Source organism: Oratosquilla oratoria, chromosome 21, assembly GCF_046742065.1.
Source record: "Oratosquilla oratoria isolate Oo_2021 chromosome 21, ASM4674206v1, whole genome shotgun sequence".
Classification (NCBI taxonomy): domain Eukaryota; kingdom Metazoa; phylum Arthropoda; class Malacostraca; order Stomatopoda; family Squillidae; genus Oratosquilla; species Oratosquilla oratoria.
Genome location: NC_134797.1, coordinates 32492967 through 32518400, shown reverse-complemented (window position 1 = coordinate 32518400; position 25434 = coordinate 32492967). Strand labels below are relative to the sequence as shown.

General features: G+C 38.5%; 1 protein-coding gene across 1 annotated transcript in view; it reads left to right on the top strand.

Annotated features, from left to right (window-relative positions):
- LOC143036838 (uncharacterized) overlaps positions 1-25434 on the top strand; it is an 80228-nt gene that overhangs the window by 30406 nt on the left and 24388 nt on the right. Inside the window, exon 2 of the mRNA XM_076204652.1 lies at positions 25032-25199. Within this exon, the coding sequence (XP_076060767.1) occupies positions 25032-25199 (168 nt within the window). The remainder of the gene's footprint in view (positions 1-25031; positions 25200-25434) is intronic.

Sequence of the window (25434 nt, the reverse complement as noted above, 5' to 3'; positions counted from 1 at the left end):
TTTCAAGCTCATCACAGGAGACGTCAAAGGTTTCTCTTAGCTAACGAAAGTCTATCAACAGTGACCAGATAGAATAAGAAAAAAGAAAGAGAAAACAAGAAGGAAAGAGAGAAAAGAGAAAAAATGGAAGAAAAAGAATATAAAAAAAAAGACTGGAAAAAGTCCTGAAAAAAAAAATCGTCGAACGAAAAATCGCACCATGATTAGGACCAACTCTGCTTGCGTAGGTTTTCAGCGACTAAAAAAAAAAAAAAAAAAAAAAAAAAAAATCTGGTGGCAACAGAACGACATATATGACTCAGACGTTGTATTCAGAACCAGATTAAACGATTCCTATTATAGGGAACATAACAGAGAAACAAAATGAAAGGCTGCTTTTTCTTCTGGCGGACTGGATAAATTGAGTTTTTTTCAACATAAAATTTTCATCGCTATTTCCAAAATAAGACTTGAAAACAAATATAATACAACTTCTTAACCAATTGGGCTGTTATCAAATTATTTTGTTTCTTTTGTGAGCTTCGGTGATATATTTTTGTTCAACGTTTTGCGAATTGATTTAAATGTCGAAGATACCTTCTATATTGAAAAACTCTTCCTTCAAACTCGTCCTTTGATGACAAAAAATAGTTTCCGGAAGTCAGTACAAAAATCTAATATTGCTATTCATGTGGTCAAGTTGGATTTAGTTGAGAGAGGAAACTCAGACACCAGCAACTCATATCTCTGTCTCAGTCTCCCTTTCCAGATCTAATTTGCAACAACAAAGAAGCCCATTAGCCCATTAAACTTCGATGACAAAAATCTTGTCATTTGGTCAAATAAAACAAATAAATCATAAAACACCAAAATGTTTGATCAAACACCAGAAAAATATGACGTCAGTCCTCGCACAAAGCAAGGACTGACGTCATATTTTTCTGGTGTTTGATCAAACATTTTGGTGTTTTATGATTTTTTGTTTTATTTGACCAAATGACAAGATTCTTGTCATCGGAGTTTAATGGGTTAAGACAGCTTTATCCTCTTCTAGGAGCACTCTCATTGTCAATATCTCCTGAAACTGATAACATTGTCAATGTTTTGGAATAGATTGAAGAACACGATGCTCATATTCTACTAAAACCTAAAGGATCTGCCATAGACTCGTACTCTCCTTCCTCTCCTCGTCCTTCCACATATTGTCAAGGTTTCTTCCACCGACAGCCGTTCTTTCCTCCACTCCTTCCACATCAACCATAATTTCCGGTGCCTGGCACGGTTGGGATTAATGAAATTACTTCGATATTGCCAATAAATACCTATTGTGCATGGAACCTTTCAAGTCGGGTCCATTCTTTCTCGAAATGCAATCGTCTGATTCCATCCATGAATCTATGACAATTTTAAAAAGCATGTCGTCTGTCTAAGGAAGTCAATATCAGAAAAATTGTGAATATATATATATATATATATATATATATATATATGTATATATATGTATGTATGTATTTATATATATACATATATATATATGTGTATATACATATATGCATATATAGGTATATATATATATATAATATATATATATAATATATATATATATATATATATATATATATATATGTATGTATTTACACACACACACACGTGTATATATATTCTTTTTTCTGTAGTTGCAACGTGATTTGTAAATTATATCAGCCTTGCCCCAGTCCATACGGTGATTTAATTCAGCAGTATGGAGGAACACTGATAAATTTTCCTGGATGTACATGATTGAGTTTTTGGACTCTCTAATCCTAGTAGAAAGGTCCCTTCCCGATTGGCCTAAGTAAAACTAAGAGCATTTTTTTTTTTACATGAAATTTCATAGATGCCTGGACTACTAATATCTTTAGACCTTTGATGGATATTTACACTTATTTTTAAATGGTGTCAGGCTAATTATATTCTATTTTGGTATTATCAAGAAGAGAATAAGAGGCGTGCTCACAGACGTTATATGGAGTTATTATTATTTTTTCTAAGTAAACTGGTTCTGGGGAGATATTCTGTAGAAATTAGATTTGGCTTGACCGAAAGCTTTAGTTAGAAATTAAGGTTGGTATCCTACATATTTAAAACCCTTACATAACTGCATAGATATATACAAGCAAAAATGTATACATACTTTACGTATGTATATGGTATATATATATATATATATATATATATATATATATATATATATATATATATATATATATATATATATATATATATATATATATATATATACATATATATATATATTCCTCTAAGATCCATGTAACCTTCGGTGAAGATGAAACGAGACATTGTTAAGGCTTCATGGCAAGCAGAGGGAAAGAACGAAAGAGGGAACAGATGTTGGGAGAGCATAATGGTTTGGGTGGAGGAGAGGATGTGCGTCATGTGCGGATGTTGGTATGAGAGAAGAAAGTGCAATGGTACGTGGAGATAAAGATGCCAATGGAAGAGAACGCCGAAGGGAAGAAGAAGGGAAATGGTCGAAGGGGGAGGATGGGAGGTGGAGAGAAGGAAGAGGCTGGTGAAGGGGTGAAGGCTAATAAAGGAGGAGGGAAGGGTTAGGATATCCTCTGAAGTAACAAGAACTTCTATCCCTACGGACAAGGTCTTCCCGAAGGGTTGGATTCGTAGAAGTGGTGAAAGAGATTCAAGGAAGGTAGTAGAAATGAGGGCTTATGAAAGTTGAATGTGATCAGGATTCTTCATGCAGTCAATACCCAATACGACGAGCTGGGGAAATGGTGGAGGAAATTAAGGAGGAATCAAAGATTGGCAGAAGCAAGGTCAGGTGGAAGAAAAGGTATGAGAGAGAAGAGGCGGGGTGGAGGTGGAAGGGGGAGTGGGCGGGAAGATGCAGCAAGTAGGAGTAATTGGTGGAGAAAGGATTGTGATCACAGATTTTTATCTATTACTTTATAAACTCACCGAAAATGACAACCTGATTGCCGAAAAACTGTAGGAGGCTCGTAGATATAGGTAGACAAGTGAGGTAGAAAGATAGTGAGGGTTTCATTTTCACTAGATCGGCCATTTGGTAAACAACAGTTTGAAGGCGAGGGTTGCATTTTATGGGTTACGAAATTTATAAACACCACTGAAGGCGAGAAGGCGAGGAATTGTATAACGTCGCTCTCAGCTTTGTGTATATAAACACGTGCCTGGGGACTCGATTTCATTGCTGCATGTCGTATTTTGCTGATGTAACTTAAGTGAGTATGCAGTGATTCGAGATTGCTTAAGTAAACAATATTGCACACAGACTTGTAACAACTATTCTGATTGGAAAAAGGATGGAGAAGGAGAAAATTAATTTGATTCACGATTGTAAGATCACGCCCTTAAGGAAGGTTCCTAAATATAAATTTAAAGATCACTGAACTAAAGAAATCATGACGTCACTGCAGAACTAACATAGGACCTAAATTGAGTGTTCTTGACGGGAGTCCCTTGGTGTACCTTAGAGAACCAAGGGTAGTAATATTCGGGGAGAAAAAAAATTAAGCTCCTTTTAATTCCCCCTATACAGAAAATATAGTGAAGTGAAAAGTAGAAGCCTGGCAGTGCAAAATACCATACCAAGTGAAAATAACCTTCAGAACTTGAATAAGTTGGCCCACCGGAGACATGGAGCCTACCGACAAAAAGATAGAATAACTAATATCAAATCGAAAAGCGAAAGACGTGTTAAACGAAAGTAAAACCAAGAAAGAGAAATGACACAAAGGATCGGCCGCAGAGTGGGCAACACTTTATAAATTCACTGAAGATGACAACCTGATTGCCGAAACGTTTGGTTACTAATCGTTGTTCGTCGCCTCTTTGGTTATTCTCCTGGTTCAATAACAGAAAGTTCTTTGCAAGGATAATGGGGAGGGAGGGAAGAACGGGAAGAGGAATTTATTATCATTTACTACTTACCTGTTTGTTTATCATTTAACTATACCTATGCATTTGTTTATGTATTTTATTTGTTATTTACATTATAAAAGTTTTTATCTATCAATTTATTATTTTCTTTTTTCGCATCTGACCTAGATATTGACCAAAAGGTCTCCTGTCGGCATGCTCCGCCTTTGTAATCCTTTGTAGTATAGAACCACCCTCTACCATTCATCTTTCTTTGAAAACAGTACAGAGACAGCTGGATTTTACTTCCTTGTGGTGCAATGCAGGCCTAAACTCCCGGCTATGTGTCTTCTTTTACATAACAGCGAACTTTTCTTGGAGCGTGCCGTGTTCCTGGCGACTTGACCCCCAAGCGTTCATCGTGATGAACGGGGCGTCACCCAGAGACAGGTTTACGGGTTGCGTTTCTTCATTAACCCGGGGTGCTGGACCTCGTAAATAAAGTCCTCAGACTTACGCCGCCGTGGTCTATCAAGCAAACTTCAGCGGCGACAGGAACCTCATCTTGTCCGATTAAAACCAATCTCTGAGGTCTTTAATGTGGGTAAATACGTATCCTCACTCCCTCTCTTTCCTCTCCCTCTCTCTCTCTCTCTCTCTATTTCTATCTGTGTATGTGTGTGTGTGTGTGTGTGTGTGTGTGTGTGTGTGTGTGTGTGTGTGTGTGTGTGTGTGTGTGTGTGTGTGTGTGTGTGTGTGTGTGCGCGCGCGTGTGTCTGTATATTCTTATATTCTCATCCTCACTATTTGTTAGTCTGAAATATTACAAAATAGTAACGAAGAACTCTGCACGATGATAGACCAAATTGATCTTTAATAGTCAAGGTGAATGTGTGTATAGTACACTTTGTAGAAACTTGGAGCAGTTACTATATGATAACAATCGATACTTTCATCAGCTGGATTGTATAAATAGATTGAAAAAAGTCTGAAAAAATGAAAAAATTAAACTAGGAGATAAGGTTGACAGTGGGTACAATATTGAACACATTTACACCTCTAAAGTTCAGACAAATTTGCTTCTGAATCCAACATAAAAAAAGAAATCTAAATTTGGTCGCTAGGGAGCTAGAAACACACATATTATGGCGCAGTTGCGTATAATAATGACTCCAGTTTTGAAATTCACTAACACGCTATAAACACGAACGCACACACACGCATGCACACAACCTCGTGGCTCAGTGATTAGAGTTCCCGCCTGCCACTACGGTGGTCCGGGTTCGAATCCCGCCCTGGGCAGAAATAATTTCAGTATCGCTGCGCTACGGGTTGTTACTCCAACACTCGTGCGCGGGTAGCTGGGTGTGTGTGTGCGTGTAAGCTCTCATACGGGAGGTTAATAAATGTCGATCACGAGTCCGACATGTGATCCAAGACCATGGTGGTGAATCACACACATAAACATATGAACGCGCGCGTACATACATGCACACACACAAATACACAAACGCACACACACACACACACACACACACACACACACACACACACACACACACACACACACACATATATATATATATATATATACATATATATATACATATATATATATATATATATATATATATACATATATATATATATACATATATATATATCACAACAAAGATATGTCGTAGCACATATGTAAAATAATACTGATGACCCACTATCGGAGAAGAATAAGCGAAGATATAGAGATCTGTATATTTCGATCACTTACTGTGATCCTCTTCGGCAGATATAAGTTACAAAGTACAGAACAATGTGTATTTATAGTAAAGCAGTGAGGTAACATGAGGGGACGAGGCTCAGGTCAACACGCCCGGCACGCATGCTCGCATCTTGGTGGCTCAGGTCACATGACCGGCGTAGCATGGGCCTTGGTGATTTTTGTCCACCGTTAATGTTGATGGTAACATTTTATTTATGGCAAAAATAAAATGTTACCATCAACATTAACGGTGGACAAAAATCACCAAGGCCCATGCTACGCCGGTCATGTGACCTGAGCCACCAAGATGCGAGCATGCGTGCCGGGCGTGTTGACCTGAGCCTCGTCCCCTCATGTTACCTCACTGCTTTACTATAAATACACATTGTTCTGTACTTTGTAACTTATATCTGCCGAAGAGGATCACAGTAAGTGATCGAAATATACAGATCTCTATATCTTCGCTTATTCTTCTCCGATAGTGGGTCATCAGTATTATATATATATATATATATATTTATATATATACATATATACATGTATATATATTTATATATATATTGCTCCATCAAGAGAGATTTAAGTTGAGCGCAACTTTTCTTATATACTCATGCTCGAGTTACATACACATACACGAAATTTTGCGTTCAACCCATCTCCACTATGATAGTACAATTGGTGTGTATATATATATATATATATATATATATATATATATATATATATATATATATATATATATATATATATACAAATAGAGAGACAGACAGAGAGACACGAGATGGCAAGGAGGGTAAGTTTACGGACGGATTTCTTCATTAACTCGACAATCCAGGCGCCAAGCCTTATAAATGAAACCGTCTGACTAAACCACACACACACACACACACACACACACACACACACACGCACACATACACACACACACACACACACACACACACACATACACACACACACACATGCACGTACACAAGCGCGTACACACAAGCACGCACACACACAAGCACGGGCACAAAAACACACATCCCCATACGCACAAATTGATCATATGATCCTGGTGGGTGACTTCCATTGAAAGGAGATAAATTGGGAGGAATGCGAAGCAGGTGGTAATGAAAATTCTTTGGGTAACATTACTGAATATTGCAATGGAAAAAACAATGGCCCAGGGGATAAAAGGTGCGACGCGAGCAAGAGGAGGAGGGACTCCATTGAGATTGGATTTGCTACTAACCGAAGAACCGGATATTATTGATTTTTGAAATACCTGTGCTCCATAGAAATGAATGAGCATGTAGTACTTGAATTCCGGGTAGTAAAAGATAAAGAACAGGGAAAATTAACTATACAGAGAAAGCAGGTACAATTTGGGGATTCTTTTTTAATTGTTATTATTATTATAACTGTTACTGTTTTTACTATTACTATCATCATTATTACCACTATTATTACTATTATTATTACTACTATCATTATTATTATTACTATTATTACTACTATCATCATTACTTATTAATTATTATCATTAGTATCTTTTTAATAATTTTTATTATCATTATCATTATTTGTCACTGACTGATATTGTTATTGTTATTAATGATCAATTATTGCCATCATTAACTATCATTATCATTACTACTATTATTATTATTATCATTATTATTATTATTGATTATTATTATTATTATTATTATTATTATTATTATGTCACCTGTGGTGGGGGGGAAAGAATACTGCCACCAAGTCTTCCCACTTGAATCGTAATAGGCGACAAAAAACGGGACCGGACGAGAATTAGGACAAAGGCATTCCTAAAAAAAAGTATAGGCATAAGAGGGTCTATGAGTTTTCCAACCAGTACCCTATGGTTTGGGTCTTTTAATGTGGGTGGATGTGGTACAGATGAGAGTAAAATGGAAGAGATAGGCAGTATGTTTGTTAGAAGAAAGTTGAATGTGTTGGCATTGAGTGAAACTAAGTTGAGAGGGATGGGCGAGTGTGAGATTGGGAGTGTAGTTGGGAGGTTCTTAGGAGTGAAGAGAGGACGAGGGAGAGAAGGGGTGGCTATACTAGTAAGTAAAGAGATAGGTAAGCGTGTAGTGGAGTGGAAGGAAGTTTCTTCAAGGTTAATGTGGATGAAGGTGAAACTGGGAAGGGAGATGTGGGTTTTTGTAAGTGCATATGGGCCTGGTAGTGAAAAGAGTGTAGAGGAAAGAGAGACTTTTTGGATGGTTCTAAATGTGTGCATAAAGGGATTAGGGAGAAATGTCAATGTAGTGGTATTGGGAGACCTTAATGCTAGGGTAGGAAATGAATTAATAGACGGAGTGGTTGGGAAGTGTGGAATTCCAGGAAAACAATTGGAATGGAGAGTTGATGGTGGAGATGTGTTTAGAGAGTTGATGACAGCAAATACAATTTAGGAAGAAAGTCAAGCATGAGTAAACATGGGAGAGGGTGGTGGACGGAAGGGTGGTAGATAGAGAGTTAATGGACTATAGTGGTAACCAGGAGTATAGTAGGAAGAGATAAGGATGTACATGTTCTAAGGGGAGAAAGAGGGGGAATATCTGAATTTTTTGGTGGAAGGTAAGTTGAAAGTGGAGAATAGATGGAGAAAGAGGAAAGGGACAAAAGATAGGGAGGTGCTTAGAGTGAACTGCTTGAACGAGAAAGAAAAGGAGAAGGAATACAAGAAGAAGCTGAGAGAGGAGTGTGAGGGAGTGAAAGATAGAGTAAAACTAGGAGTGGAGGAGGAATGGGGATGGTTCAAGGAGGGAGTTACAAGGTGTGCAAAGATGGTGTGTGGAACAAGAAGGACGGGAGGAAATAGAAGGAAGAGCAGTGAATGATGGGATGAGGAAGCAAAGAATGTTGTAGAAGAGAAGAAACGAGCTTTCACAGATTGGTTACAAAATAGGACAAGGAAATCATAAGAGAGGTACAAAGAAAAGAGAAGAGAAGTAAAACATAAGATAAAGGAGGCAAAGAGGAGAGATGTGAAATGGGGTAAGGGTAGGACAGAAAATTTTGAAAGTAATAAAAATGTTTTGGAAAGAAATTAAGAAAGGAAGAGGAGGCGAATCAAGTAGAGAAGAAAAGGTAAAAGGTGCAGATGGAGAGATGATAATGGAAGAGAAGGCAATTAGAGGAAGATGGGCAGAGTATTTTAGGAAGTTGCTAAATGTGAAGGATAGGGAGGGAAAGATAGTTGCAGTGGGAAATGCTAAGAAAATGACCGTGATGGAGGAGAAATAAGGAAAGATGAATTGAAGACAGTTGTTAAGATGATGAGAGCAGGTAAGGCACCTGGGTTGGATGGATGTCATGCAGAATGTCTAAAAAAAGGAGGTATATTCATGGTGGACTGGCTGGTGAGGTTATTTAATGTTTGCTTAAGAGAGGGTAATGTGTCAGAGGACTGGAGGAGTGCTTGTATAGTTTCACTTCACAAGAGAAAGGGGGATAAGTGTGAGTATAGTAGTTTCAGAGGGATCGGCTTGTTAGGATGAGATAGATGGAGGGGGGTAAAAGGGGCATTGGGGAAGAAGGTGAATGTCTGTTGAGGAAGGACGGGAGAAAAGAGAAGATAGGGGTGAATGAAGAATGGCTGTGTATGGATGATGCTATGATCCATGAGGGAGAGTGGGTGGGGGGTTGGGGGCTGAGGGAGTATGTATGATAAATAAATTGACGCAGCCCGAAGGGATTTCTCCCCTTCTTCTCCTTTTCTGCATGAGGGGACGGTTTCGCTCTATGCTTCTGACGAAGCATAGAGAGAAATTGGTCAGGAATAAACTCAATAACTCGGAACTAGACCCGTGACTTCTTTTTCCACCTTCATCAGCTTGTCACAATGTCCCAGCATATATGTATATATATATATATATATATATATATATATGATATATATATATATTTATGTATATATATGTATATACACATATATATATATGTTTATATGTATATACACACATATATATGTATATATATATGTATACACACACACACACACACACACAGATATATATATATATTTATATATATTTTTATATACATATATATATATATATATATGTATATATATATATATATACACATATGTATATATATATATATATATGTATGTATATATGTATGTATGTATATATATATACATGTATATATATGTATATGTATATATATATATACATATATATATGTATATATGTATGTGTATATATATATATACATATATATAATATATATGTATATATGTGTATATATATACATGTATATATGTATGTGTATATATATACATATATATATATGTATATGTATATATGTATATATGTGTATATATATACATATATATAATGTATATGTATATATGTTTATATATATATATATATGTGTGTGTGTGTGTGTGTGTGTGTGTGTGTGTGTGTGTGTGTGTGTGTGTATGCGCACACAAACTAATTCGTTTTAAAAACTATATTGTAGTACATCTGAAACACTGTTAACCAAAAGTATTTTTCACTGACATGATCCCCAAAATCAGAACAAACTTAGTCAAGGAAGCTGGAAATAATTCGGGAGGAACAAGAATAGTCAGTCCTTCGAAAGTATTGCTGTGGGTCGGCAATATTTAAGCCTTCAAAAACCGTTATCGGGGAATCAGGGCAGATGATAAACGTCTCCTGCGCCATCTGGGATGATTTATTATTGGGTTCCCATAATCGAGACCTTCCCTGGGGACCCTAAGGTCTCCGGGCTCGTGGGTAGTGATGATCCGAAGACAGGAAGCATATTAGCTTTCCTCCGGCGTCCCGTTTCTCCACGGGGGAATTTGTCAAAGATTTGGACTTCTCTTCGCCTCACGCGACATGACGTCACAAGATGTGAAGTCATGTCTTGTGTTGCAGGTTGGGTCACAGAAAACGGTAGAACGCCGCTCGGAATCCAAATGTTTCTTGTTGGGACCATAGGAACCTTCACACTGACACCATTAGTGTTGACGTCTCTACGATGAGGTGACTGCCTTTACTGTACAAGAAAGAATAATCATGTGACTAATACTGATACAGTCACCGCCGAGATATCAGACATAAATAAGCCACGCCCTTTTTATCTCCCAACCGGACGAGTCCCACAAAAGTGATTAGGATTGGCCAAGAAAGACAGAAAACGTGATTCCTTTCTTCTGAGGCCAATGCTGTGAATACAAATGCTTAACCAGGAAAAAAAAAACTGACTGCCACTTTGTGTTTTGGTTTATACTAGTCTAACTCCTTTGCGGTCAGATGATTAAGACTCTTCATAAATAAACTTTTGGTCACGTCCTTTGTCCTGCGTGGCATCACGTGACCACCACGTTCATCTTCCTTGACCGATGGATCACTGGGCATCACAGACGTCTTCACAAGTTCCCGCTGATTTATTTAATTTTTTTTTTATGAAAAGCCTGTACCTGCAGTATGAAAGACACCTATTGAAACTTGTGAGCGAAAGCTACGCAAATTTACTTTTGAAATCAGTCAGATCAATGAGTGAATACTTTACGTACAACTGTTCAACTTTGCTGAGACTGCTTACTTGATACGGAATTTTTTTTTCCTAAAACTTGCTCATTTCCAATGCCTTTGCATACATTTTCAAATTATGTCAGATAGAGAAAGTTTCCAGACCTAGAGGCTGATTACGAACAAGAGGGTATTGAACCAAGACAAAACGCACAAAAACAATTTGTCTGCATTTACTAATAGAAAGGTAATAAAACGCCAGTCTTTTTTTTTTTACTCTATATACTCGTTAGACCAAACAGTTAGTTTGGCACGTTCTATTATTCCCCCTGGCTTAAGTACACCTCTAGTTTGACAGAGATTAAGATAATTGCCTTTCTTGAAAATGTATCCGTCCCTTAACTAATTACTCAAATAAAATACTAATATTCCTTTCTTAATGATATTGAAGTGCTACTGTTTTAGCCCAGGTCTTTTGCGTGGAAGGTGGGACGCTCTGAATATTCATTCTAAGGACTTCCGCCTTCGGCAGTTCAAGCCTGGCATTCGGAGGTATGAAGTCTAGAGTTGGTTGGTCCCACTGTTTGTACTTATTTAGTTACTTCAGAGCATATGTAATTGACAATTATACGATTCTTTCACTCACTTTTTTTCGCAGTATATACAAAGGGTCTGGAAGCCTGTTAGTTTGGATTTTCCCTCAAGAGGTACCTTTGTGAATATTGTCTTAGATTCAAGTCAGAAGGACAACGCCTTCTTCAATAAGAAGGTGTTCGTGATACCATCGATCTGAGGTATAAGGATCTACAGGGATTTCGTTGTGATAACTTTATGTGTATTACCTATGTAGTGACAGGTACAGAACCATCAAACTTTTATAAGCATTTCTCAGCCTGTGGTCAATGGACACTTATTAAAGGACCAAAGGTTTTCACAAGTCGAGCCCCAAACCAAAACCTAGTAGCAGTTGGTGGAGACTTGTCGATTTTGTTTACGTTTGAAGAGGTCTCCGGGAGATTAGATGATAGAATTTCACAAGTGCAAAATACATAAGAAAATAAGTTGAGGACCCTTGATTTCTAATGTATACAAAGTACAATCGTTCGAGAAGTTCGTAAGGGTCAGATTGTATACTACTAGTCACAGCACCGCAGTTTCTGGAAGGCAAGTATGTGCAGAGACTCGCAACAACCAAAGACCCGTCCACACGAGCACTCAGTGTCTGCACACACGAACAAGAATATTGTTCTCGGTGATGGACGCACTCATCGCCTTTCTATGTAGACAAACACGAACATTTCACTAGTTTGCCTCCTGATAAACACGGCGCTGTGACTGGTTTGTCTTCTGCAGACAACGGCAATGAATGAGTCTGTCGACGAAAACACTTCACATTGGTGTCTGCAGACACTGCATACTTTGTGGGCGTTGTCTTACACACGAATATGCACAACAGAACAGTGACCAAGATAAAACGAAGTCTTTATCCAGACAAGAGACAGTACAGAGCACCCTGTCCCCGAAGTTTCATGATTTATTGTACACAACATCTTGTCACCGAGGAGTTGGAGTCAAGGAGATGATAAAAGAAGGATTTAAGGAAAGCAGTGGAAAATGATGGACACTAGAATTTAAATGATCAGTGCTCTTCTGAAAAGAGATTCAACTTCACCCATAAATGATGTTACGTGACTCTGGGCCGTAAGGGCATCACTAAAGACCCCTAAACTATTTATGTAGTCAGTATTCTATATAGTGAGTAACTGTACAGCTGGAGTTTGAAGTCTTTCAGTGAAGGTTGGTAGAGAATTGAATTGTCCGTGATTTTCGATGCCATTGGTTCTGATTTGTCTTTTTGTTGTCGATTGTATCTCTGAGTAGATGACAGATATGTGACCAAGTCATTCTATCTCAATTTTCTACAACATGCAGGAGCGTTTGCATATAATTAGATTTACACAAAGGAAATTCTATCCCATTCCGATATTTGAAAAATTTTCAGACGAAATCGGGTAAGCCTGAATAGATAGACGAGAGATATGTGTTTGAAGTAGTCTCCCTCCGGTTCCTGGAATATTTGAGAGTTTGTATATAATTAGATCTACGCTTAGGTAATAACTCCCCTTTTTCAAAATTGGGAAAAAAAAAAATTCAGACAAGTAAAAATCGAGTCAGCCGTAACTACTCTGAACATCGCCATTGCGACCAACATGTACAATGGTTCAGTCAATAATTGAATAAGTAAAAGACGATTACGCCCTCCTCTCCTCAATAGAAGACACAGGGGAGGGGGGGGGAGGGGGAGGGGGTAGCCGTCTGCAATAACCAGCGTTTCTATCCTCAGAGGGAGTATTACACCAATAAGGTGAAATCATTGAGATGGTACAAGAGGGATAAAAGGAGGGTAATAGAAAGGAGTGCTAGTACAAATCAAGTGATTAGATAGTACTTTTTGGTTAGAAACTAGTCTCCAGTCATCAAAAATGCTGAGTTACTCTGGTCCGTAAGGGTGCCACTAAAATCCCTGAACTATTGAACCCATAAGAATGATACTACTACTACAACTACTACTACTGCTACTACTACTACTAATAGTAATACATACATACATTCATATACCAAAGGCTTTTTCCCCCCCTTATAAGGAAGGTAGCCAAAAAACAAAGGCATAAAAACCACCCCTACCCATTCAATCCTTAACATACTCCATTCCCCTCCACCCTCTTCCCTTCCTCTTATCTTGGCACCTCCTGGATGACGGGTCATCCCTACATCTTGCCCACTGCACTGGGTCAGAAGCAGTGTCGCTAGACACAGCACATCCACAGCAAGGCCGCTTAATACTCACTTCCAGTCTGCTGCCCCTTTCTCCCCTTGTACATCTCATCACCTTACATACATACATACATATATATATATATATATATATATATATATATATATATATATACATATATATATATATATTTATATATATGTATATATATATATATATATATACATACATATATATATATATTATATATATATATATATATATATATATATATATATATATATATATATACCCACCCACACCCACACACACACACACACACACACACACACACACACACACACACATATATATATATATATATATAGATATATACACATACACCCACACACACACACACACACACACACACACACACACAGACAGACACACATATATATATACATATATATAATATTATAATATATATATATATATATATATATATGTGTGTGTGTGTGTGTGTGTGTGTGTGTGTGTGTGTGTGTGTGTGTGTGTGTGTGTGTGTGTGTGTGTGTGCAGAAAAGATAAAAGTGAAATGATAAACTAAGACCAAGCGCTTTTACCTCGTTAGGACAACTTCAGAGTAAAAAGGTAAGTTAAACAAGAACTGTAGAAGCATGTAGCAGCGTAAGATCTCTTCCAGGTCCCCTTGACCTGATATAATGTCTCTTCCTAGGTCACGGATGTCTGGACAAATTTTTTCTTCTTAGAAATTATCTAATTGGACAGTCCATGGCTTATATTAGCATTTTCATTAATTGTATTTTATGTTTAAACTCAATAATGTTTATATCTGAGCAAGGCTTCCTTTTAAGAATTTCTTTTGAATCTTCCAGTTGATATTGTGGTTAAAGTCCCTAATGTGCACAAATAACGCGTTGGACATTTGCTCACTTCCTACAGCGAAGATGAACGAATCTTTGTGTTAATCTATCCTTACTTTCAATTGATTTCTATTTTTTTTTTCATTAAAACATTTGTCACAGTGTTTATGTGGTATAGAATAAACATACCTTTCTTCGTTTTCCTAGGAATCCTTAATGTTAAAGTTTTTCACTGCTAAGTCCAGGCTACTTGAATGATGAAATTATTAAGAATATGAAGGAGTCTTACAAAATTCTCGTGAAAATATAGTATTGTGCTAGAAGATTTTTAGATTCGAAAATTTTATTAAAGTTTCCTCCATAATAAGACTGCCTGACCATTTCGAGGCTGGGCTGAGGTGTGGGTGGAGCGATGTGGTCATAAGAACATAAGAACATAAGAATGAAGGAGACTGCAAGAGACCATAAGGCCTACACTAGGCAGCTCTGTATCCATCACCACCTGTCGTCCCCATCCATAAAGTTGTCTAATCGTTTCTTAAAACAACTGATAGTTTCAGCGCTTACTACATGGTTACTAAGTTTATTCCATTCGTCAACCACTCTATTAGTAAACCAATTCTTGCCTATTTCCTTTTTAAATCTAAATTTGTCCAGTTTATCACCATTACTGCGAGTCCTGCCCTGTTGTTTTAATATGATGGCCTTGTTTGCATCACCCTTGTTAAAGCCTTTGATCCACTTGAACACCTCTATTAGATCTCCCCGCACTCTGCGTCTTTCCAGAGAGTGTAAGTTAAGGTGCCTAAGCCTCTTCGTAAGGCAAATTTCTGAGTCCATGTATCATTTTGGTCACTCTTCTCTGTACTGATTCTAATAAATTGATGTCCATTCTGTAGGATCGGGGAGGAACGGGATAAGCTGGGAGTATATAAGCTGTCAATGAATTGCTTGTGTATACCCTGAGGAAGTCCTTGAAAGACGAAACGCTGTTCAACATGTTGCTTTCTAGGTCATCATACACCTTTTCGGTCAACTGTTGCCATAACGCGATCTGAACACCGAATTTCATAACCCATTAAACTCTGATGACAAGATTGTTGTCATTTGGTCAAATAAAACAAAAAATCATAAAACACCAAAATGTAAACACCAGAAAATTATGACGTCAGTCCTCGCTTCGCTCGCTTTGCTCGCAGCGAGGACTGACGTCATGTTTTTCTGTTGTTTACATTTTGGTGTTTTATGATTTTTTGTTTTATTTGACCAAATGACAAGAATCTTGTCATTAGAGTTGAATGGGTTAAGTAACCGCCCCTTTCCACTTAAGTCATCGAAACCCTTACATGGTCCATGAATCATCCATTTTGTTACTATATCGAACAATTTCGCCTCCTGACATCGTATCGGTAGTCGAGAACCGGTATTGTATAGCCAATTCACTCACCTAGCAATATCTCGTTAATACACTTACGGAAGTGTTCCCCCAAACACCGCCACCACTGAGGTCATTTCCGAGTCATTCTGAAAGTTTTATTTTTATTTATATATTGAAAAGGATTAAAATGTCTTACATTTACAGTTGCCGCTTTCGTTTCCCTTTTCTCTTTCCCTTTGAAGTTTTTACTGAGAAACGAACGCCACGGCAACAGTCATTAGGATTAAAAGTTTGTTTTCTTTTATTAGATTTAAGACCTAATGGTCAGGGACTGGAACACAAAAGTTATCCAGTGCCGTTTTCTGATTAGAAGTGTGTAAACCGTTGGAATATTAAACAGTTTTTCCTTATTTATTTTGTAACTTATTCATATATTTTCTAAATCATATCAATTGTGTAATGTTTTGGTATTCTAATATTTTCCAGTCTTAAAAGTAGCATCATAATGTGTAATACATATGTTCTTCAAAAAGTATTACATTACGGTAGATGTAGCCTGGGGAATATTCACCGATGATGGGGGGGTTTATGTAGATGGTCTATTGCTGCGTTGTTGGCTGTGATTAGTTTGTTAACCTTTACTTTGAGTTTGCTGGTGGGGTCACTGGAGATTTTATTGAATTTTGTGGTGTCGGAGAGTATGAGGTCAAGCTTGGAAAGGTAGTCTTCTTTGTTCAGTATTACGTATATTGAGGACTTATCTGCTCGTTGAACTATGATGTCTGGGTTGTTGCGCAAGTCGATGGCTGCATGTTTGAGTTCCGGTGAAAGGAGGGAACTACCTTTGTGGTTACGTCTTTTCGTAGTCTCCGCTAACACACACACACACATATATATATATATATATATATATATATATATATATATATATATATATATATACATATATATATATACACACACACACAGTGTGTGTGTGTGTGTGTGTGTGTGTGTGTGTGTGTGTGTGTGTGTGTGTGTGTGTGTGTGTGTGTGTGTGTGTGTGTGTGTGTGTGAGTGAGTGTGTGTGTATTTCACCCTGCAGGATGAAAGCTCAAAACTCATACATGGCCCAATCTACAGGTAATACTGTAACACGCACGCACGCACGCACACACACACACACACACACACACACACACACACACATACGCACGCACGCACGCACACACACGCACGCACGCACCAGCTGCTTGTCCACAAGGGTTGGAATGCCAGTTTGCAGTGTGGCGATGCTTATTTCATTTGTTCAGCTCTGGGCGAGGCTCGAACTTGGATCGCTGAATCAGCAATCGAGAACGGTGTCATTACACCATTCAGCCGTGTGTGTGTGTGTGTGTGTGTGTGTGTGTGTGTGTGTGTGTGTGTGTGTGTGTGTGTGTGTGTGTGTGTGTGTGTGTGTGTGTGTGTGTGTGTGTGTGTGTGTGTGTGTGTGTGTGTGTGTGTGTGTGTGTGTGTGTGTTTGTACGTATATGTGTGTTATTTGTCTAAAACGAACTCTAGATAAAATATACACTAAGCTTTTATACATTTTTATGCCTTTATATATACATTTAATGGTACTTTCATTTGACGGTCGAATACAAAATTTATATTTTAATTGATACTTTTACTCTATGTGATGGTGGAACTGAACGCAATGAAATTTATATTTGATGGAATGTGTATGATGGAATTTCCCATGGTTGAATTTGCCCTGGGGAAATTTACCTTGTAAGGATGAAAAATAGTTTATATTTTTGGGGGGCTCTGTCTGAGATCAGTCATGTTGTATTGCCTCGGGAACCATGCTGTTAGTAGTAATTATCTTATCATTTGAATTCTGTGAACCTTACGATAAGAGCACATACCAGACTGTTCTGAACGACAAGTTCTTCCGTGGCGATAAGATACCACAAGTAGATAGCCATTTTTACAGATTGCTAACCGCCAGTAATTTGACATACAGCATATTTGGACAACGAAGACATTTGTGCTTTGATGAAAATAGTTTACATTGAAATTACCTCAGGGGGTAAATGAGCGGGTTTCTGCAAACATTGAGGGTAATGTATTTCACTTTATCTTCGGGTATTACCCACAAACGAGCCTCTTCTCTGCCAGCAGTACGACAATTTTCACCTCACGACTTACAACCTTTTCTTCGTGCTTCGTGACGCATAAAGCACTTTTCTTTCGTTTACTTAGTTGAGTCCAGTGGACAAGGTGCAGGGATGACCCGTCATCCGGGAGGTGCTAAGATGGGAGGGAGGGTGGAGGGGAGGGGAGTGTATTTAGGGATGGAATAGGTGGGAATGATTTTATGCCTTTTTTTTTTTGGCTACCTCCCTTGAAAGGGGGAAAAAGCCTTGGTATATGTATGTACTTAGTTGAGTCTCACTTAGATCATTTAGATTCTTCTTGCAGTTCCTTCTCTTCACGGACTTCAATCTGTTCCAGTTAAGGCTCAATCTCTCGCCCTGCCTCTCGTCCTTAGGCAGATCGCTTATTCTTGATAACTCGACCTCACTCTGGTTTTCCGTTTTTTCTTTTACTTTCTCCTTCTACCTGTTACCTTTGACCTTCTTTCGATTAAATAATGATGAAACATGGTTCTCTATCTTTTCTCAACATGTTTATATCCAAAAATATCCAATATCTCCTTTTTTAAGATAACAATACACAAGCCATCTATATTTTGCTTGGTAACCTTCCTCCCTCAACTCTCAACAGAGAATACTTATGCGCCTCATTTTCGAACAAAATATTACCTGCAAGCAACTCTTGCTCTATACACATCTCTAGAAAGTTCTCTTCATTAATTTTTTTCCAAGCACAACATAATTCCAAACTCCTCCTCTCTCCCAACTCAATTCACAGCCCCTAACAGGACAAACACTCGTACAGATCATTACAAAATCTCTCTTTTTTCATTTTCTTCCGGTAGCTTCTTACACATCCACAAACACACAATTTTTCCCCCTCGAATTTTATCTTCGCCCACGTTATCTTCGATGACAATGCTCTCCATTCAGCCGCCCACGTACTGGTACACGGAATCAACACCACCTTCGTCCAACACCTGACACCCTCCTAATCCGGATTTCGTACCCAAACACCCTCCTAATCCGGATTTCATACCCAGCCTCACCTTTTCCTTTCATCCGCGTTTCGCTCAGCGATAACACATCCATCTTCTTTTTCTCGGGACGGTTTTCTTTCTTCTCGAATCCATCGTAATACAACCATGGGCGTTTAATACTATTCTCGTTTTACAGGGAATGACGCGTAGGTGCTATTGAGATCGATAGCGTGAATGATAGGATCGTGCTTTCGATAAGAAGATAAAGAAAGGAACAGGGACACCGTGCACGTGTTCAGGCACTTTAAAGTTTTACAGTTTCTGAAAGACCAACTCTTGAAACTAGGTAATCAGTTTTGAGTGATTCGATGAAACAGTTTGAACTCATCGGGACAGAAGTAAGAAGATAGATATGTGTTGAAGTTGCGAGAAAAACATATATTGGCAGTATTCTCTCTCTCTCTCTCTCTCTCTCTCTCTCTCTCTCTCTCTCTCTCTATCATATACGAAATACCAGAGCCCAACATTTCCGATTTTCTATGAAATGTTTGTCGATATTGGCCTCGAATAAGAGGAATGATTTCCTGTCAAGTATCAGAGTCACAAGACCGAAGGGAGGGGGGTAGGAGGAAGAGGAGGAGAAGGAGGAAGAGGAGGAGGAGGAGGAGGAAGAGGAGGAGGAGGAGGAGGAGGTAAGGGTTGGTTTTATTGGCTCTACAACTTTGGGATAAAAAGCGTAAATTAGTGCGAGTTTTCCTCCTTCAGCGACACGGCGAAAATAGTTTTCATGCCGAGATGATGAAACGATGATTGACGTCAAAGGTATTGACGAATACCTAGTGTTGATGACGATATCATGAGAGAGAGAGAGAGAGAGAGAGAGAGAGAGAGAGAGAGAGAGAGAGAGAGAGAGAGAGAGAGAGAGAGAGAGAGAGAGAGAGAGAGAGAAAGAGAGAGGAGGTAGGGAGAGGGAGAGGGAAAGAGAGACAGGCAGACACAGACAGAAAAAGAGAGATAGAGAAAGAGACAACGACAGAGATAGAGAGACAGACAGAGACAGAAAGAAGGATAGATAGAGTGAGAGAAAGAGAGAAGAAACTGAAGAATAGGGAAAAAAGAGAAGGAAAGCGAGGAAGGACAAGAGAAACAAAAGTCAGGAAGAGAGTAAAAAGAGAAAAATATTACGACTAAAAATGGAAAAAGAAGAGGAACCAAAAGAAAAAGAAGAAGAAAAAGAAGACGAAGAAGAAGAAGAAGAAAAGAAAGAGAAGAAGAAAAAGAAAAGAAGAAGAAGATGAAAAGAAGAAGAAGAAGAAAAATAGAAGGAGAAAAGAAGAAGAAGAAGAGGAAGAAGAAGAAAAAGAAGAAGAAAAGAAAGAGAAGAAGAAGAAGAAGAAGAAAGAAAGAGAAGAAGAAGAAGAAGAAAAGAAAGAAAAGAAGAAGATAAGAAGAAGAAGATAAGAAGAAGAAGAAGAAGAAGAAGAAGAAGAAGAAGAAGGAAAAGAAGAAGGAGAATGAAAAGAAGAAAAGGGAGGCGAAGAAGGAGAAAAAGGGGAAAACAAGAAGGAGAAGAAGAGTGAGAAGAGGAACAAGAAGAAGGACAGGAAGAAAAGGAAGGCGAATAAGGAGGAACAAATAAAAATAAAAAAGGAGAAGGGAAGTAAGAAGAGATAAAGAGGAAGAAGAGGAAGAAGAAAAAGAAAAAGAAAAGAAATGAAAAGAAAGAAAGCGATTGGATGGTGACCATGCCAAAGTAGTCTTCGTAACACTATTATACGACAAACAAATGTCGTCGATGATGAACACAGACTAAGCGAAGAACTGTTCGAACCTTCGAAGAACAACACAAAAGGAGAGGGGCGTCCTGCACAGGAGCACCAAACTTTGCTTTGGATCTTGTCTCTCTCTCTTCCTATTGTTGTTAACTTTTTCCTCTTAAGACAAGAGATGATGACGACGACGACGACGAAGACGGTGGTGGCAATGGTCATGGTCATGGTAATGACGTAGCGGTGGTAGTGGTGGTGGTGGTAGTGGTGGTGGTAGTGATGATGATGATGATGATGATGATGATGATGATGATGATGATGATGATGTGACGATGATGACGATGATGATGATGACGATGATAACGATGATGATGATGATGATGACGATGATGTGATGATGATGACGATGATAATGATGATGATGATGATGATGATGATGATGATGATGATGATCGTCGTCGTCATCATCATCAGCATCAGAATCATCATATCATCATCATCATCTCAAGACATGAAAAGAAAAGCCATTACACGGTTGATACTGGCAGGAGATGGGGCCTCTTAAACACAGAAGCTCTTTGAAATGGCTGCAGCAAAGCAATTCGAAACCCCTAACAAAAACACTTATCAAAGACGTAAAGTCAAATCTTGCCTACAAATCATAATAAAACCCAAAAATCTGAGAAATGCCGTCTCTGCAGCCATTCCGAAGAAACAACGAAATACATCACATGAGAAACAACATTACTGGCCGCGGGAAAAGACAACATGACAACAAAATCTGCTCGAAGAAACACTACGAGATCGTGAAGACAGAGAACTTCAAATTTTACTTAAACTTGTTCGAAATATGAGAAACTAAAGGTTGAGGAGAATATTCAATGGAAACTCCTTAATGATTTCGACATATAGGCTGATAGGACAATCACGATGCACCAACCTAATATAGTTATGACCAACAAATGAAAGAAATAGGTTGATGGGACAATTACGATGCACCGACCTAATATAGTTATGACCAACAAATGAAAGAAAGAAACATAGATCATCGATATTGCCATTCCCATTGACTTCCGAATAATGTCAAAATCTCAAAGTTGAAAAACATCAAGACTTAAAATTCAAACTCAATAGAGTGTGGAACGCCCGCGTCTTACACGGTCTAACGGTGTCGAACGCGGTTCGACAGACACGTGTTTAAAGTGATGTGTGAACGTGTGAACGGGGTATTTGGTTGTCGAACACGTTGGTTAAACCCCAAATACCCCGTTCACACGGTCAAACATCACTTTAAACACGTGTCTGTCGAACCGGGTTCGACGAACAGTTAGACCGTGGTTCACTCGGGGCTGTCTAAACATCTTCTTCCCCTAAAGACACAAATGAATTGGATGCGACCACCTGTTCCACAGAACCCAAGAGTCATGCCTACTGGGAAGAGATTCCATGCTCCGCAAAACTCTATCCACTAACAGAAGTTTCGTAGTTGAAAAAAAAAGGAAAATATGACAATCGTCTGGAGGACAAAGTTTTGTCTCAAGATGAAGGCCCTCGATGACCTTTCAACAGGTGGTGATCCTCCTCTCCCTCCCTCTCTCTCTCTCTCTCTCTTTCTCTCTCTCTCTCCTATTACACATGTAATAAATTGCCCTATACGGAGATAATGACTGCATAAATTTTCTGCTTTCAATATTTTAGGGCTTTTAGTGACATCTTTATGGGCTAGAGTCACGCAATATTCTTTTTTTTCTTTTCTTTTTTTTTGACTGGGGATGAACTTCCATTTATGAAAAAGAAAGCTGATTATTTTTAACTTTTACTATACCTCTTATCGCCTGTGTCCTCCATGATTCTACCACTTCTTCGGGGGCGATGTTGCCCCCAAGGATGAAAGCGCTGCTTATCGCCGACGAAACACTCCCGACAACTTTTTCATTTCTTTTGATAACTTCTCAACAAGTCCGGACGAGTCCTCGAAAGGGTTCTTTCAATCGACGCACGGCAATTGGCTTGATCAGTTGTGGTTCGGGGAACACCAAGCTATTTACCAATCTCGACTCAGGGTAGAGTTCAGAACCTGTTGATAGGCTGAATCCAAAGTCGAATGAACGGAATTATTTGATGCTAACCAAGATAAGTTCAATTAAATATGTCATCATGGTGACGGGGTTATAGTAAACTGTCTCCAGATAGAAGATTAATAGAGGACGGGAAGTCGGTGCGTGCGTACAGCTTTGTGACGTCATGTCGTTACGTTGGATGAACCTGTTGATAGACTGAATCCAAAGTCGAATGAACCGAATTATTTGATGCTAACCAAGATAAGTTCAATAAAGTATGTCATCGTGGTGACGGGGTTAATTTAAGTAAACTTTCTCCAGATTTAAGATCAGGAAGTCGGTGCGTGCGTACAGCTCTGTGACGTCATGTCGTTAGGGTGGGTGAATATCATCTAACTTTAAATAGAACAAAATCAACTGGCGTTAGAATAAAAAATGACATTATGCCTTGGAGAGTTTAAATGAGAATATCACTAATTTACATTCTTAAAGATCTATAGATATCAAGTCTCCCCTTCTCCCGAGTGTCCGTTTTTTTATTCTTTTCTTTCTCAGTTTGAGTTTTTTCCACGTGATTAGTTTCTTACAGTTGGTATAAGTTTTATACTTCGTCGTTGTTTTCTTTCCAATCTGTCAGTATTTTGATTCTTATTCATGAACCGTACGGAAACAAAATATTCCATTTATGGACGAACAAATGCTATCATTATATAGCTCATTGGTGATAATAAGGGTTTTCAAATTTAATTGGTCACGCTATCAATTCTAAAATATCACTTGTTTTTTCGAAGGCAGATATAAATTTTCTATTTAGATGATTAAAGGTAATGACCACTGTTGCCTCAACTTTCATCGACAAGAAACCCAAAGCAAAGATACTTTAGTCCTCTAAGAAGAAACTTGAATTTTGTCTGTGCCGTCTTAGTGTGGGCCAGTTTCTATGGCACTGGGCAAAGAAGAAGAAGGGAAATAGTGAGAATAAGCGTCAGTAATCACCTCTCTTTCTGTAAAAATGTGGAAGAAGGAGATTCGAAAGTGATAGAGAATGATTGTGTTTTCGGTCCGGAGATCGTGTTAGACCCTCGGGGTTGCACTTCCATACATAGAAGATGAGCAACAGAAGATGATTCTTTCCGATGTCTGTTTCGGGGCCATTCGTTGGGACTTCGTTGTTGACAATTACTCAAATATTCTTTTCGGTTTGGTTAAGCATTTTCCAAACAACCTCATAGCTAGTATCGTTTCCGCCAACGTGTATATCCTTACATTCACGTTGGATTTCACCAGCACCGTTTCATCCCACCGCGGTTTTTTTTTTTTTTTTTTTTTTTTTTTTTTAGTATCGAACCAAAAATCATACAATACACCTATGAAGAAATTCTAAAACAATGCGATGGTAGACTATTGTCGCATGTTTCTCTTTGTATATGATATTCTGACGCCTAACACAAGGTTTACCTTTCAGCTGACTTAAAAAAAAAATCACTCGCATAGCAAAGATTGCAGGGCTTCTTGAACTTCACCTACACAAGCATCATACAGTGTCTGCAGACATAAGTGAGAGACTTATTCGGTGACGGACTTACCGCCCTTGTCTTACAGAAGATAGAACAGCGAAGGGCGTCTTCGTGTTTTGTTTGCCTACCAGGGCGTTGAGTTCGCCAAAGAACACATTTCTCGCTTGTGTCTGCAGACACTCTATGACACTTACTTCTTACTTACTTCTTACTTCAGCTCCCAGTAGTAGGCGTTATGCCTGTCAGTGGTCCCAGCATGTTCCTCCATTTGGCTCTATCATGGAAGGCCCCTTCCTCCCTCAGAGTTTCGATGTTGGGCAAGTCATGTCTGCTGAGGGCTTCTTCAACATTTTCTTTCCATCTCTTTGACACTCTGGGCTTTATATTTGAAGAATTAAACATATTTACACGTTTTCCATTTTCCAGTCCGCAGCAGCGAATTTGTGAATTCACTCGGCTGCGCCTCTGAAGTCACTGACACGGACTACGAAGAAAACCTTCAAACAAATGATTACCCAGGTAGTCTACGTGCTGTCTTCATACCCCCTTCGAAAATGCAAGTCTCCTGGGAGGAATATATATCTTATCCCTTTGGTAAGTTGCTTTAATCAAACAGTCTATAGGTCTGTGCTCGTTTTTATAGTCATCGATGGAACAAGCCTTCGTCACAAATAAACGAAAGTTGGTTTTCAACTGTGAGATTTCGAGGCTAACAAGCTACAGCGCGATCATTTTTCTGAAAGAACTATATCTACTAGGCAATCTCCTTCAACCACAGGTCTTTGAGAACATATATGTTTGCGTTGATAATGACTATTTTCTTTCTACA